Here is a 14,985-nt window from a genome sequence, read left to right as displayed (position 1 = left end):
TTTCCATATTTTTATGCGAGAGTTGAAACGGAAGTGTTGTTTTCTTTGACAAAGATTAGTATAAAAAGAATGAAACAGAAACTTTCTTTTCAACTTGATGTTCATTTGGGTAACAAGTTAGTACATTTCCATACAAAACTATACAAGCAGTTAAATTAACAAATATAATTCCCCTCCAACAATTCAATCTGTGAAAATATCAATACAACCTTAGTTAATTTTTGGAGATTTTTGCAGCAGCTCCTTTTTATTGCTCCAGCTTTGTAAGGTCTGTCTGTTCTCAGAGTCACACCCACATGTCTGAGGTATTCACTGATGGAGTCGCTTTGACGAACACACACACAGTGTTCAGAACACAAACACAGTGTTCAGAACACAAACACAGTGTTCAGAACACACACACAGTGTTCAGAACACACACACTGTGTTCAGAACACAGCTGTTTTGTTGTGGAACAAGGCACAAAGAAGTCCTTCGGTGAACCTGAGCCGTCGCCTGGTGTTAGCTTATCAAAAGACCACAGTCACACTCACAGGTTCCACTTGACCCCATTTAAACACTGAATCCGGCATAAAAATCCCTCAAGCGCTGCAGTTTGAGGTGTTTTCCTGAGAATGCAACCGATGCTCCATCAGTTCATGTGTCTTCATCACTGATGAAGGAGGACTGTGTCACAAGGCCAAACCGAAAGAGAGTCTGAAGGCCATCTCCACCGGAACCTCTGCCACCGAGTCGTGAAAACACACGTAGAACTCCTGAGGGACGGGCTCCAGCAACATCCGTCTGAAAGTGAAAGAAAAGGACGAGATGTTCAGCCTGTTTCATTTGAAAAAACTGATTCATTTGCATTCCCCATTTCTGGAGCCATTGGTGTAAAATACAAAAAGCTGATGTACCCGATGACCCAGTACGTCATGGTGGGAGCAGGTTTCCTCTGGTCGGTCCAGTTCTCTGGTTTACACTGGAACAGGACCCCGTGTTCCTTCAGAGGGCCTAGACCCCAACCCGCACCCTGAGGTCTGTCTGCTGCCCGACGACCCTGCAGAGGGAATCACACTGAGGTTCACACACAGAGACAGATGTGGAAGGAAACTGATGCACACATTCTATTCTGAGAAACCACACAAGTCTGGATGAGGGGGTGATGGACACATTGAAGGAAAGCGATGATTAGAAAATTCCTCTCTATTTTCTTGTGCCTTTTTTCAGCATAAAAAAAAAATTGCCAGCGCTCCCTGGTGGACAAAGTATGTAACAGTCACGTCTTCTGAACAGCATCACACAGACAAGTCTTTTTCGATTTCATTCTTCGATCAACTGATATAGATTAACAAAACAGGCCAGTTTCTCAATCTAGCTTTAATTCTGATGTGTTGTCTTTCTAGACAGATAAGATCAGATGTTCCTTTATTGATCCCTTAAAAAGATTATTTTTAAACTCTCAGTCAACCTCTTAACACTTGGTCTGGACCTGATCTCCCTTGAAATTAACAGAATCGTGTTTTGAGCTGCGTAGTTGGCTGAGTCATCGACGGAGGCTTTTATTCATTTATAACTGGGTGAGGTGAGTCACCCTGGCTGGCAGACTCTGCTGGAACGCAGCCCGGATGGAGAGGCAGCAGTGGTGGAAGTTGCGGATGAGCTGTGGGTGGATGGAGCCGCTGAGCTGAGCCACCTCTCTGTGAGTGGGAGCGATGAAGATCCCCTGAACCGTTTCCATCAGGACGTAGTGGAACAAGGTGTTTTCAGCACCTGAGGTCAGCCTGTCACCAGAACAGGACGATACAGTTACACAGAGTGACGTCTATTACACATCTAAACAAGTTGATGCAAGACAATGGTTCAAATTAAGCAATAAAACTAAAATACACAAGGTTAAAAGCATTATGGATTTTAAAACTAATGGCTGTTTAGCCCAAAATAGTTCCTATCTGCATCTGGAGTGAACAGGATTCTTCTCCATCTCTTACTTCATGGTGTTGTACATCTCCTCCGTCTCTCTCTCAGTCAGAGTCTTCTTCAAGGTCCCCAGGTAAAATGGGTTCGGATGTTTCATCCTGGAAATCTGTTGTCAAGCAGAAGATAAGAAGAGAACAATAAATAAGACTATTATAAACACAAGCTACAACGAATTCAGATTTTCTTAGTGATTTGAGTTAGATATTTAATTTAATAAGAGAAATGTGTGAGAAAACCAGAATGTACAATGTTGCCTTACATATTAATCATTTACATTTTTCTTTTATTTCTAATAGTATTAATGTTAAGTATTATTAATATGCATCTACTTCACAGAGTGCATCAAAATGCATTTTTGTGGGGTCATGACGTAACCGGACGAGAGCTGCACCTTGAAGTGACCCCCGCTGCCTGCACTTCCATCGGACCCTCCAGACCCGAGAGAATCCCGTCGCCCCCCCAGCTTCCTCGCTGAGTCCGGGGTGGAATGAGGACTGAAGCCTGGAGGCACTGATGATCCGGACCCTGAGCCGGCATCCATCTGCCCCTCGCTGCCGCTGTCTGATAAACTCCTCTGGGGGCTGGACCTCCGGGACCTCTCCCCGAACAGGCTGCGGCCCCTGGAGCCCGACGAGGAGCCTTTGACCACTCCGGCTAGCTTACTGAAGACTGGGGAGGAAGAGGCCAGGCTGTCCAGGCGGTCGCGGGCTGTGGTGGCGGCTGGGAGGAACCAGTCGGCACAGGACAGGCAGGGAGCAGGCGGAGCATTCAGCCTCTCTTCAATACCGGCCTCCAGCACCTCCAGCTGCAGCAGGGTGGCCTTCACCTGGGGCCAGAGCGGAAAGGAGGTTAGGTTTACACAGCTTTAAACCTCTTTGGGTGCAAAGTACAGGACACTTGAAGCAGAAGTGTTCGTTCACCTGATCCACGTAAACACAGTCAGGGCCCGGAGAGCCCAGAGCCTGTGAGGCGCAGCCCCCAGCCTCCAGCAGCACACACTGCATGAAGTGCCTCTGAGGTGGAGGGGAGCAGAAGCACAAAGAAACATGTGATGTGCACGATGAAGCTGAACACAGACATCATTCTCCTCAGGTTTGATTCCTGACAGCACACTTAACACAGAGGATCAAACAAAGCCGGGCTCCTCACCAGCCCCACTATGAGGAGGAAGTGTCGTCCCTGTGGTCGGCTGAAGCCCGGCGCCGTGCCGCCACCGCTGGCTCTCTGCTGGGGAAACACCTCCCTCCAGATGACCAGCTGCCCCACGCGCTGCTCAGACGCCAGCGGCAGCAGGCAGTAGTGCTGACAGTACAGGCACACGTCCAGCAGGTCCTCTTTGGGCAGATGGTTGGCGATCAGGTAGGACTAAGAGTGTGGGGGGGGAGAAGGGGACAAATTAAAATCTGTTAAGTGAGTCATGGTCAATTTGAGACTTTTTAGGACCATTCAGAGTGAATATCTACACTCCTGTTAATTGAGGATAAGGGGAAGTAGAGAATGACCCTTGAAATGAATCATTATCTCAGTTCCAACACAGTCTGCTGCTCTCTGTCCTCCTCCTCTTCCACTCGGCCAATATTTAAACAGATTAATCAGGTTGATGATTTGTCACAGAGTCGGAGGACAGGGCTTGTTGTGTTATCTTGTGTGAAAGGTCATCTTCTGCACACAGTTACTTCAGCTGCAGGGATGACATTCAATCCGTCTAGACGGCGGGGAACCACCAAAGGAGGATATAGATATTGTAAGACCTGCCGCCGGCGCTGAAGAGTGTGTGAGCCTCCTATTCGACTGTGACACCCACCTTGTAGAACAGACAGGATCCCAGAATAACATACAGACGCCTCAGGCCGAAAAAGTCCTCTGACTGGAGGAAATACACAGAAAGATAAATAAGATAAGAGGAACACAAAGGTTAATAACGTGATCTTAACTTAACATCCAGTAACAACACCTCTGCAGTCACTTAACAAGGTGTAACTGACAACATGTTTTTAACAGCCTCACCATTTCACCGAAATCAGAAGACTCAAAATCGGAAAGAACAGTGTCCACCTCCATCTGTGAAAAGAAGACAATCATATATAAAGATAAATGAAACTGCTACTAATTGTTAAAATGGGTAAAAACATTAGAAAGGTGCTATATGAAAGGTTTTTATTATTAGTAGTAGTTATATTTTCCCTGTCATGTGTTTTACACTGCAAGAAATTGTCATAACAATTTCTTGCAGTGTATATTCTCATAATACATTGTGGGTCATTTATAGCAGTGGACACAAGAGGGCACCAACGCTACATTCGAGGTAACAACTAGCAGTTCTTGGAAAGGTACCATTTATACTTTTTCTGTATTTTACTGCAGCTTCTCGTCAATATTAGAAACGCACCTTGATTTCTGGAGGCAGCGTGAGCCATCGGACCGCTGGCAGTCCGTCCAGGAAGAGGGTCCCCGAGACGTCGGGGGACGGGGCCGAGGGGACGTCCGTCAGACGAGACGGCTGAATAAGCTGCTGGAAGAACAGGCAGAAGAAATGGTCCAACCTGGGAGCGTGGTCTGCTTTACAGAAGGCCCTGTGGAGGACACCAACACAAGGATCATGATCACACACTCAAAGAGGGGAAGAGAGACAATTTTGTGTAATATCCAGCTGGATATTTGATTTATTGTGGTAGAGCACACACTGTTTTTAGTTGTGTGTGTTTTGCAATAAGAATAAAAAAAGACCAATATTGTGTTTCAGCCGTGTCTCTCAGCAGGAGTGGGAGGAAAGGACGAACCTGTCCAAAGAGCCGTACATCACTTTTAATGTCCGGACTACGTCTCCCACCACCGTCTGCAGATAGAGCAGCGGAACCCTGGAGGGACACGGAAAAATGTCAAACACACAAACCTGGAAACAGCTTTCAGCCTGAGAAGAACCACAACTCATTAAATGTCTGGACAAACAGACAGTAGCCATCATGGAAAATATTTTTTTATAAAATGACAAACTGATGACTCTTTCCTATCGATTTTAGACTCAGACAGACGTTGCCTCTCTCAGTGTTATAGTGTGCGTGCAGTGTGTTTGTGTGTTTGACGCAGCCTCCCTCTACCTCTCAGCAGGCAGGCCGACGACCAGCAGGTTGTTGCTTTCCTTCCAGTAGCCCACATGAACCAGATGTTTCCCGAGCTGGAGCGACGAACTGAGGAGGAGAAAGAGAAAACAGGGTCAAATAGATCCACATTACAAATTGACTTATGGAATATAAAGAGGGTAAGTTTCAGATGTGATGTTAGTTTTGTCCTTGCGGCTTCCCATACCTGATGATCCTCCCTCCAGTCACATTCTCCAGCATGTCACACAGGGTGAGGAAGATCCCCCTGACTCCTTTCAGCTGAGTGGATGCCTCAGACACCGGGTACTGGTAATAGATCTCCTCCTGCAGACACACACACAGACACACACACACACACAGAAACACAGAATATCTGGTTTAAGTCATGAAAATGATACGTGCAGCCGAGAGAGAAAACTCTGGATGAATGATGAGCAGAGTCATATTCAAATAAAATGTGAATTATCTGCTGTTGGATGTTGAAGTCTTTCACGTCTCCTCTGAAACACTGACAGTGAAGCAGAATGAATGGATGGATGAGCTGCTGAATGTCTGTTCTGTCAATGTGGATTATATTCAGTCTGCGGTCAAACCCATCTCGTCTTTGCCACAAAGAAAAAAAACTAAGTCACTTAAAGGAGAAAAGGAGATTCAGCAAATACAGAGTTTCAACAAACACTATGGGAAAGTCTTTAGTGGAAACTGCTGAGCAAGGAACCATGTTTTCATTGCTGTTTGTGTTCTGCTGAATAGATTTTATTGAAACTTGGTGGAAGGACGCGGCCACGGAATAACTCATTAACTTTCAGAGCCGATTTCATTAAGAAAGCAGATCCAGGATTTAGTTTTTCTCAACTTTCTTTAACATTGTTTTTTTTAGCACAGTTTGTGAACTTCTCAGCAAATCCTGCAGAGATCTGTCTGGAAAACTGGGAATTTGTCAGATAATGAAACAGATTTGAATCAATATAAAGAATTTAGTAAGGTTACCAATAGAGCAAGTAATCTTTACACAGTGCGTCTCTACATTTCATTTTTCCAGTTTAAGTTTCATACTTTGTTGTTTGATATTTTGATATAAATAAACTTAGAGGGTTACACTATCTGAGTGCCCTTCTAGCTTTTAAATATATTTCAATTATAATCAGGATCAGTATTCATCGCTTGGTGTATTGTGAAGCATTATTTCTCTTGTGTGTTCAGTTTTTAAGTCTCTATAGGACCAACTGTTGCAGAAAACACTGTGAGCGTATTGTTGTGATATTAGTATTCCTCCCTGTACACCGGCAGCCTTGAAGGATACAGGGTGGGTGAGAGCTGAGCTGCTGAGAGGGTCAGATCACTGAGCGGTGGGTGAGGGGATAAAAACCTTGAAGGAGCCCACTCTCACGGCCCTGGCAACCACAACAAATACACAAAGCAGCTGCCTAGGGATGAAATTCACCTCGGGGTCAAACCCGCACAGGGAGTCTGCTTAAAGTATGTGAGCGCTGCACAGGAACAACCAACACAGTAAAAATTCTTCAGCTACATTTCCTCAGTACATTCAGACAATAAAATAAATAATCCTGCATCGTCAAAGCTTCACACTGTTAAAATACCACCACACAACAACCCCTCCGGTTTCTGCTACCCTGCAATCAAAGGAGTAAAAAATCAAAGTCAAAGTTTGGCGGCTTCCTGCACGACACTGTCATTTCAAAAAATTAACCGCCGGCTGATGTGGCTCCAGACAACCCGTACGTTTGATGGCCACCGCTGTTAAGGTCAAGAGAGAGTAAAGAAAAAAGTCTGGCTTGCAAATACATGAAAAGCAACGTCAGAGCCATGAAGTGAAACCACAAAAAAACACAAACGTGCCAAGAGCCAACCGCAGGGAAAATGTGATTATAGTGTAGAGGGTGTCGGTCAGCGTATGAGTGTCGTTTGCTTCTCAGAGCAGGAAAACACACATTCTGGCATTAAAACTTTACTACAAGGCAAATTATGTCCCATCATGGGATATAAAACACTGCCCATTTACAATGAACCAATTAAAACTCAGGAAATGTGTTATTTTGTTTATAGAAGTCAGTAAAAAGAGCATGAGTGGAGAATAAAAGTTTGCAGCATTAAGATGACTGGTCATTTATTGACAGGAGCTGAGCTTAGAGCAGGGCTCCTCCACTTCTCGTCTCTCTCTCCCTCTCTCCCTCTCTCTCTCAAATCAAATCTCTCCCTCTCTCTCCCTCTCTCTCTCAAATCAAATCAAATCTCTCTCTCTCTCTCCCTCTCTCTCTCAAATCAAACCTCTCCCTCTCTCTCCCTCTCTCTCTCAAATCAAATCAAATCTCTCTCTCGCTCTCTCTCTCTCTCCCTCTCTCCCTCTCTCTCAAATCAAATCTCTCCCTCTCTCTCCCTCTCTCTCTCAAATCAAATCAAATCAAATCAAATCTCTCCCTCTCTCTCTCTCTCTCCCTCCCTCTCCCTCTCAGCAGCAGCCACAGGCGTTGGACGCCGTCCAAACCAGTAGTTTTCAGAAGAGTCTGAAATTCTGAGAAAGCTTCTCGCTCCTGGGCGCGGGGTTTCCAACACAGCTATGGCCATTTTTAACACTCAATCACCAGGATGCACTTTGTAGGAGTATAGATGATAAAGTGCTGTTTAAGGTGTGATTCAGTGTTTAAATTGCAGAGTCATGGTTTCCTTTTGAACGGGTTTCACCAAACCAATCTACCTCCAAAGGGATGGAACACAATTTGTGGACCCAGGGTTTTCGACAACAGCCTTCATGTCTTCATTCACCATTTTCTCTTTCAAAATACAGACACTGTGGGTTTTATACAAACTTACCTCATCCTGTGGTGAGGCGGAGTCCAGTTTGAGTGACAGGTACATGACGATGTGCGGGATGTGTCCGATCGACATCTGGAGCTCTGCCGTGTCCTCGCCCCACAGCAGACGCACCAGCTGGCTGACCGGGGGGGAGGACTTCGTCTTACGGGCGGACGAAGAGTCGCCAGTGTGGCCGCCGTCCACCGGAGCCACCGTCTCCATGGTCAACCTCACCTGGAGGAGGAAACAGGGAGAAGAGGCAGAGTTTGAAAATTCAATTGGGAAAATAAGCAGGAAATGAGATCAGGAAATGGGAGAGTAAACATGTTCTGGCTCCACGTGATGATACTTGGCAAGAGATTCTAACAGAGATTCAAACAGTGCATGTGCATAGAGGTGTGTGCATGTGTGCTTCCTGAAGGAGAAAAGGGTTCAGTCATTAAAGTGGAAGGCAGGATGAGGATTGTCAGAGAGAAAGGGACACCGACATCCCGGGCTAACCACAACATAACAAAAACCAGGGATCTGTGTGTCTGTGTGTGTGTGTGTCTGTGTAAGTGTGTCTGACTAAAATTGAAACCAGACCACTGCAAACCCAGGAAACAGTGGCAAGACAACCGACGGCCATCTTCTCTGGTTTTTGCAGGATTCCTCTTTTCTATTTTAGCTTTTGTTTTTTTATTTTCCATTCCCCGGTGCTTTATTTCACGTTGTCATCCAGAGCGAGTCGCAGTGGAAACAGAAACAGAGCGGCGTGGAAATGAGACGAGCGAGCACATCCACACACGTGCACTCAAGATGACACGGGGAGGAGCCAGTGCAGCTCTGTGGCGTCTACGTTTGAATAATAACATCATCATTAATTCATGGATATCGATGCATATTTCATCCCCAATTAATGACTCACTATATCATCATTTCTACTTCTACTTTAGTATTCATATATTTTCCTGTCTGGGCTTCATTAAAAATGAATCAGCTGTCAGCAAAACAAACACAACCACAAAAACAATTTTCTTAGTTTCTCCTGGTTAAAGTTGCAGCTGTGATACAGAGGAAATATTCCCTAAAGGCAACACAGTTGGTTTAAAGGCTTTTCTCCCTCTGGAGGTATTTGGAAGAGCTGAACGACGGGGAGGACGGTGGAGGTTCTGGTGGGATTCAAACCTCAAACCACCGGGGTTCCAGTTGTGAGTTTTAACCGCTCCATCTCTACTGGACACGCCCCAACTATATTTTGGTGTTGGACTGAAACACTGCAAGGCAGCTTACATCGTTTTACACAGGAAAACCACTGAAAGAGATAAATGAGGTGGTCATAACTTAAAGAAAGGTAAAGGGTGGAGTTTCAATCCTGCACCATATGGTGTCTGCCCGAAAAAAGATCCTGTTCCCTGGTTGAAAAGGTTCAAACTGTACTTTACACTCCCAGAGGAACTCTCCGAGGCCCGACCACAGGCCACCCGCCTTCCAGCAGGCGCCTCCCTCTGGGCTCCGGGCCGGTTGAGACAATCTGAGGGATGTTATTAAAGAAGAGCCGAATGCTGGTGGAGCACCATGTGATGCACCTTTCAACTGTTCCCTGTCTGAGAGCACAGGGAACACTGCATCATCCTTTCTGTAGGATCCAATGAAGGAGGCAGCAAACAGCTTTGATGGAACCGAGCAGAGGTCATCAATGTCAGAGAGGAAAAACTTTCTAATAGGCAAACTCCAAATTTGGGGGAAATAATTGGATAAAGAGGCCGAGTGAGACTAACTGCAGCAAAGACTCGCTCTCATCATAAATAATAAGGATGTGGTCAGACTGGAGTGAGCGCTCACTGAAATTCCAGTCTGCTGATGTCAGTCATTTAGCTGTCGCTCATGGACAGACACACACACACAAGTAGTGTAGTTAGCAAAGGGCACGGTGGACTGCATTTAATACTAATATTTGCTCCCCCATAATAAGTACTGTCTATGTTGGATGACCCCCCCACACACACACACACACACACACACACACACACACACACACACACACACACACACACACACACACACACACACACACACACACACACACACACACACACACACACACACACACACACACACACACACACACACACACACACACACACACACACACACACACACACACAGAAAACACAATCATTCTGTCAGCAATACAACTCTATTTCAAGTTTTCCTCAGAGTCATCGTGGTGCCTCAGGAAACTCGTTTTTTTTTTCCACAGAAATCTCCTTCGCTCGTTCCCCACGATATAATTTAGTTTCCGAGTACATCGTCTAATCAGCTCAGCTCTCCATCCCGCAACAGCTTCCTGTGGCACCGAAGAAAAAGGAGTCGTGCCACAGTCCCGTCTCTCCGCTGTGCTCCCCATCAACCCGGCACACACTCTGTTATTTGCAAATTCCTACTTTTTTGATGGTCGGCTTTTTGGTGCAAACGCATGATTGAGGCACAGAATTTTTTTTTGTTTTGTGTGCAACCGATCAAAGCGTCATTTCTCAGTAATTGTGGGTTTTTGTAATGTTGAATGGCATTGGGTTGTGCTCTCTGTACACATGTCAGCATCTCAGAGTAACCAGAGTGATTTAGAGTAGTTTTGTGTCTATATTTACTGTGTGAGTTTGTTGTTTGTGTCGGGTCAGGATTTTAAAGACCTAACTTCCACCTTAAAGATTGACCAGGCTAATCCTTGGCTCTCCACACTGACTGTGGGCAAACAAAGGCTGCTCCAATGTGACTGGTTTCCAGCCCCAAATATCTTGTCCCCCTAGATTCTGTACATTCACATGTAGAGACTGTTTATAGAGATTCAAGGGGTTGACACTAACCTGTGTTGGACCAGGGATGCAGGACAGAACCCGCTCAATGTTTTCAGATGTCACGTCCACATCGTCCACCGCTACAAGCACATCACCTGGAAACAGACATTTATCAGTCGTAGACCTGGATCATGTACCAAATAAAGTAATGCTCAGTAAGAGACGATGTTGTTAGTGTGCGTGTTAAACCAGCTTGTGATGTGAGAACAGGAAAACAATGGAGGAAGAAGCTAAATCAATCTTACAGGAGCTTTGGGAGGTTTACGAGGTGACAGCAGTGTGTCTAATTTTCATGTAGAAATCAATAACTTCTCCAAATCCCCAAACTTTGCCTGCATGTTATTATTTAAAAAGCTAATGCACAAGATAATGACTGATCCGCAGTCAAGCATTATATATTGTATTATTTATATAGTATTTATATCACAGTTGGTTATTGGCTCAAATAACGATAAGCAAAAAGCTTACAGTTCTTAAGAAATGTTTTCTTTAGGGTTAGTTACAAAGATAACTACAAAATAAAGTCAATTTAAATGCAGAGTTTGGAGGATGAGAAGCAATACATGCTTCATAAAGAGCTTCACCTGCTTGTGTGCAGGGAGCCACATCCCAGTAACGGCGCTATTCCAGGTATTTAACGACTCTAATTGTTTGAGTGTGGAGCTGCGCTGGACAAAGCTTCTCTAAACAGGAACTCATGTGGGTAATCACACGTGGTGAAGCACGACTGGCATTCCTGTGTCTGCTGGTTACAAACTGGCCGATGATTCGACCAGATAGAAGAAAATCCCGTCACAGCCGCCCAGCCTTGTTTCAAACACACAGATTAACGTGTGTGAAGAGCCAGACCGGCTCTGCGGCTGTCTCCTCCACACAGCTTCACAAATACTGAAACACAGATGCTGCTCAGAGTCGGCCAAGAAGCGAAGTAGCTATTAAATGTCCCACACACATATTTAACTGGAGCTGAGTGTGGTTTTAAAACACAAAATGAAATCTGAAACTATTATACGATCTATGATTTGTATTACTTTATGGGTTAAACACACCAAAACTATACGCACACATGAGAAAGTTCTTGTAATATATTCCTTGAGAATATAACTAATCTAATCAGTTAAACTACTTCCCTAACACTTATCTTAACTTTAACTTAAAACATGTCTTCACTTTAAAAAATGTTTTATTTACAGAATGGCGACTTGAGTTTTCCACATAAGGAAAAAAAGTCCAACATAATTTGATTTAGGTCCCCACAAAATAAGTTGTACTTGATCCACACACACACACACACACACACACACAGAGACACACACACTTCCAGCTCCATTGGCATGCAGGGTAATAACTGCAGCTCGTGCTTTGGCAGTGCATGTGTGTGGTGTGGAGATGAATGAGTTCAGTGCTGGTTCATGACTGTGGATTTAACTGCTGCCTTTTCCGGGCTCTTAATAACTTATAACTTCTATTTAAGAATGAAGAATTTCTACTAGTACCTATTTTTAATTCTTATAAAATTTCTCAGACACATTCCCTCCCTTATACACAAACTGGAACTTTTCCATATGTAAAAAAAGCTCTGAAACTCTCCTAAACACTGGTTCTAGTAGTTTTCTATGAGCCAGCTGGTTGAATAACGCTCTCACCGATTAGGATCTGGCCACATTTGATGGCCGGGCTGTTTGGTGTTAATCCATGAACAGTCAGTCTTTCTTCCCCTCTGGAAACAGCAGGGTCTCCTTGACCTCTGGTCCACGACGGACGATGCACCACCCCCAGCAGAGCCTCCAGCAGGCCTCCGCTGACGGAGAGAGGCGTGGTGACACCTCCAAGACGTTTGGGGTTGAGGTAGACACATACTTCCTTCAGCTGCTGCGGCTGGACGGTCACGCCAGGCCTCGGGCCCGGCTGGTTCTTCAGGATGGACGCTGGCTGGGATAAAGCTGAGCTGTCTTTGCCGGCGTCCTTCCCTCCTCTGCGCTGAGAAGGCCGGCGTTTCCTCCTCAGGATCCGGGCCAGCCTCTTCAGAGCGGGCTCGCCTTTTGCCCGAGAGCCCCCCCGCTGCTTCTGGTCCTGCTCGGTGATGACCTCCGCTTCCGTCTCTCTGAAGCGGACGTGATTGGTGGACACTCCTTGGCTGGCGTCGGCCTGGGCCAGGGCGGCCTCCTCCTCGCCCTCGCTCAGCTCCAGGTAGAAGAGCTCGCCGTTCTTCTGGATGTCGTCCAGCCACTCGGGTTCCAGGTCACTGACAGGAAACAAACAGGAAGTGTAAAGACATGAAGAGAAGCCACTTTGAGGAAAAGACTAGAGAGATGGAGGACAAGGTAATATTAAATATGGTGGTAATATTTTCTTTATAGGTCTGTTTTCTTTGTGTGACCTTCACAATAAAAGGCTTCACATCCCTGCCATTAAATTCACAGTACTAATTTCTGTCCTCAAGGGGAAACACCCCCCCCCCCCCTCCCTCCACATGTGTAGTTCCATCCCAACAACAGGTTTCCCATATTGATGGAGGGAGATATTACAGTTGTTTTCTTACTGTAATGGCTCAACATTAAAAGCTCCCATACGCACACACACTGTAATCATGCGTGTAACCGAGCAGGGTGGCAGATATGTTCTCTCTCTGGTTTCTCTTCTTTTAACCCTGTGGTGGGGAGCAGCAGCTCTCACGCGCCATCTATAACTTCCCTGGAGGATGGAAGGGGAAACCTGCAATTATTTATGAGCCTCCACCTCCCAGTTTGAGCTATGGGAGATGAACGCTGGTGAATGGGGAGACAACCCCAAGTACTGGTTTATACTTAGACACATTTCATTTGCACCACACGTCAGATTTAACCTGTTTGTTTTGATTGAAGGTAAAAAGATGGAGGTTTTACTCTGAGTGGTCGCAGCTGCTGTGACTCGACGCTGAGGAATCATGGTCGCTGTAGTTCTCGGCGCCATCCACTTCCGGGTTCGGACCACACAGAACCGGGCCGTGCCGAACATTCGCCATTTGTGTTGTTGTTTTATTTTAAAGAGCGACGATTTATCTCCATGATAAACTTTTATCCGGACGCTCCGCCGCCATGTTGGAAGAGGGAGGGACTCGTGTGTCATGTGATGCAGTGAGGCCTGCTCTGATTGGCGGACAACGCGGTTGCCCCGGACAACGTAGAAGCTCTCGAGCGAACAACTTTTGCAGCGTGAAGTGACAACACGTTAAATAATGCAACAAACACACAAAACACCACACAAATACCACTAATACTGCTCCTGCACATACAAATCAGTATAGTAGTGATATGCATACTTTTATTTACTTCATATATTCATATCCGGCGCTGTTAAAGTATTACAACCACACATAAACATAAAAATAAAGTTGCTGATTATATTCTTAACAATTAAGGCAATTACATAAAAATGTGTGCATCTTTTATCTCGTTTTAAATTTGTACGATTATTATTCTTTCATTTATCGGCCTCTCTCCCCTCCTCCTCCACCTCCCATGCACGAGGCTTTTATTTTGTAATCCCCTCCGGTATTCGGTTAAACTTCTTACTCAAACATAAGCTCACATCTTTATTAGTTTATTTAAAAGAAGAAAATGAGTTTGAGGACAACATCTCCATCATTGATTTTTATTTGTTCCCAGTCTTCCTATGTAAATGTTTGTATTAATAAAAAAAGTAGATAAATTAATGAATTAAACATTGCAATTTGTATACAGATATAATAATATGTGACGTACTGACTGACCTGTAAAGGAGCACACTGCGTATGGAGTCGAAGTCCTCCAAGTTGTTAGAGAATGAGCCTCCATCTATAGAAATGTTGAACATCATTTGTGTTTCATGTTGTCGAGGCACAAAAACAACTTTTCTGTGTTAAACTAACTCATGGAACCGCGGTTTAAAGTCCAATGGTATAGAAAACCCTCTCCAACAAGATCCCAGTGGGAACTCCTCTCCTGGACCAGTGAGCTGCTGCAGCATGCAGGCTGATCTGAGTCTGCACCTCACAGAGAACCAGTGAACCAATAATCCTTCTTCTTCTTCTCCTTCTCTTCTTCTTCTTCTCTCTGGAGCTCTGAGTGTTTCTCCAGGAACAGCAGAGAGGAATTTGTCCCAGTGGTTTTCTTGGCAGGTGGAGGACGAACCCGCCCACTGGGCAACCAACAGAAAGTTCAGAGGACAAGCCCACATTACAAAAAACACATCACACAAAAAACAGTGTAGTACTCCAGAGTGTGTGGGGGGGATACTGATACTACACCATGTGT

The 14,985-nt window shown here is 45.1% G+C and overlaps 1 protein-coding gene across 2 annotated transcripts; it reads right to left on the bottom strand.

The window, feature by feature from the left end:
* Positions 1-82: 82 nt before the first annotated feature.
* Positions 83-14,831, bottom strand: intu (inturned planar cell polarity protein). Of its 2 annotated transcripts, none has more exons than XM_062383989.1 (17): positions 14,463-14,831; positions 12,358-12,956; positions 10,721-10,806; positions 7,893-8,108; positions 5,266-5,384; positions 5,058-5,147; positions 4,740-4,817; positions 4,349-4,532; positions 3,967-4,020; positions 3,764-3,826; positions 3,109-3,324; positions 2,880-2,972; positions 2,351-2,785; positions 1,971-2,065; positions 1,574-1,763; positions 897-1,039; positions 83-783 (listed from the first exon to the last, which is right to left on the bottom strand). In XM_062383989.1, the coding sequence occupies exons 1-17, from the start codon at positions 14,546-14,548 to the stop codon at positions 672-674; spliced, it is 2,859 nt and encodes a 952-aa protein (XP_062239973.1). In that variant the 5' UTR covers positions 14,549-14,831; the 3' UTR covers positions 83-671. The 2 variants fall into 2 exon arrangements, with proteins under 2 accessions (XP_062239973.1, XP_062239972.1); XM_062383988.1 differs by lacking the exon at positions 14,463-14,831 and adding an exon at positions 13,597-13,746.
* Between the last annotated feature and the right edge of the window lie 154 nt (positions 14,832-14,985).

The sequence above is a fragment of the Platichthys flesus genome, chromosome 24 (genome assembly GCF_949316205.1).
Source record: "Platichthys flesus chromosome 24, fPlaFle2.1, whole genome shotgun sequence".
NCBI lineage: Eukaryota > Metazoa > Chordata > Actinopteri > Pleuronectiformes > Pleuronectidae > Platichthys > Platichthys flesus.
The sequence above is the reverse complement of the archived record's forward strand: the minus strand, read 5'-3'. Positions and strand labels throughout refer to the sequence as shown.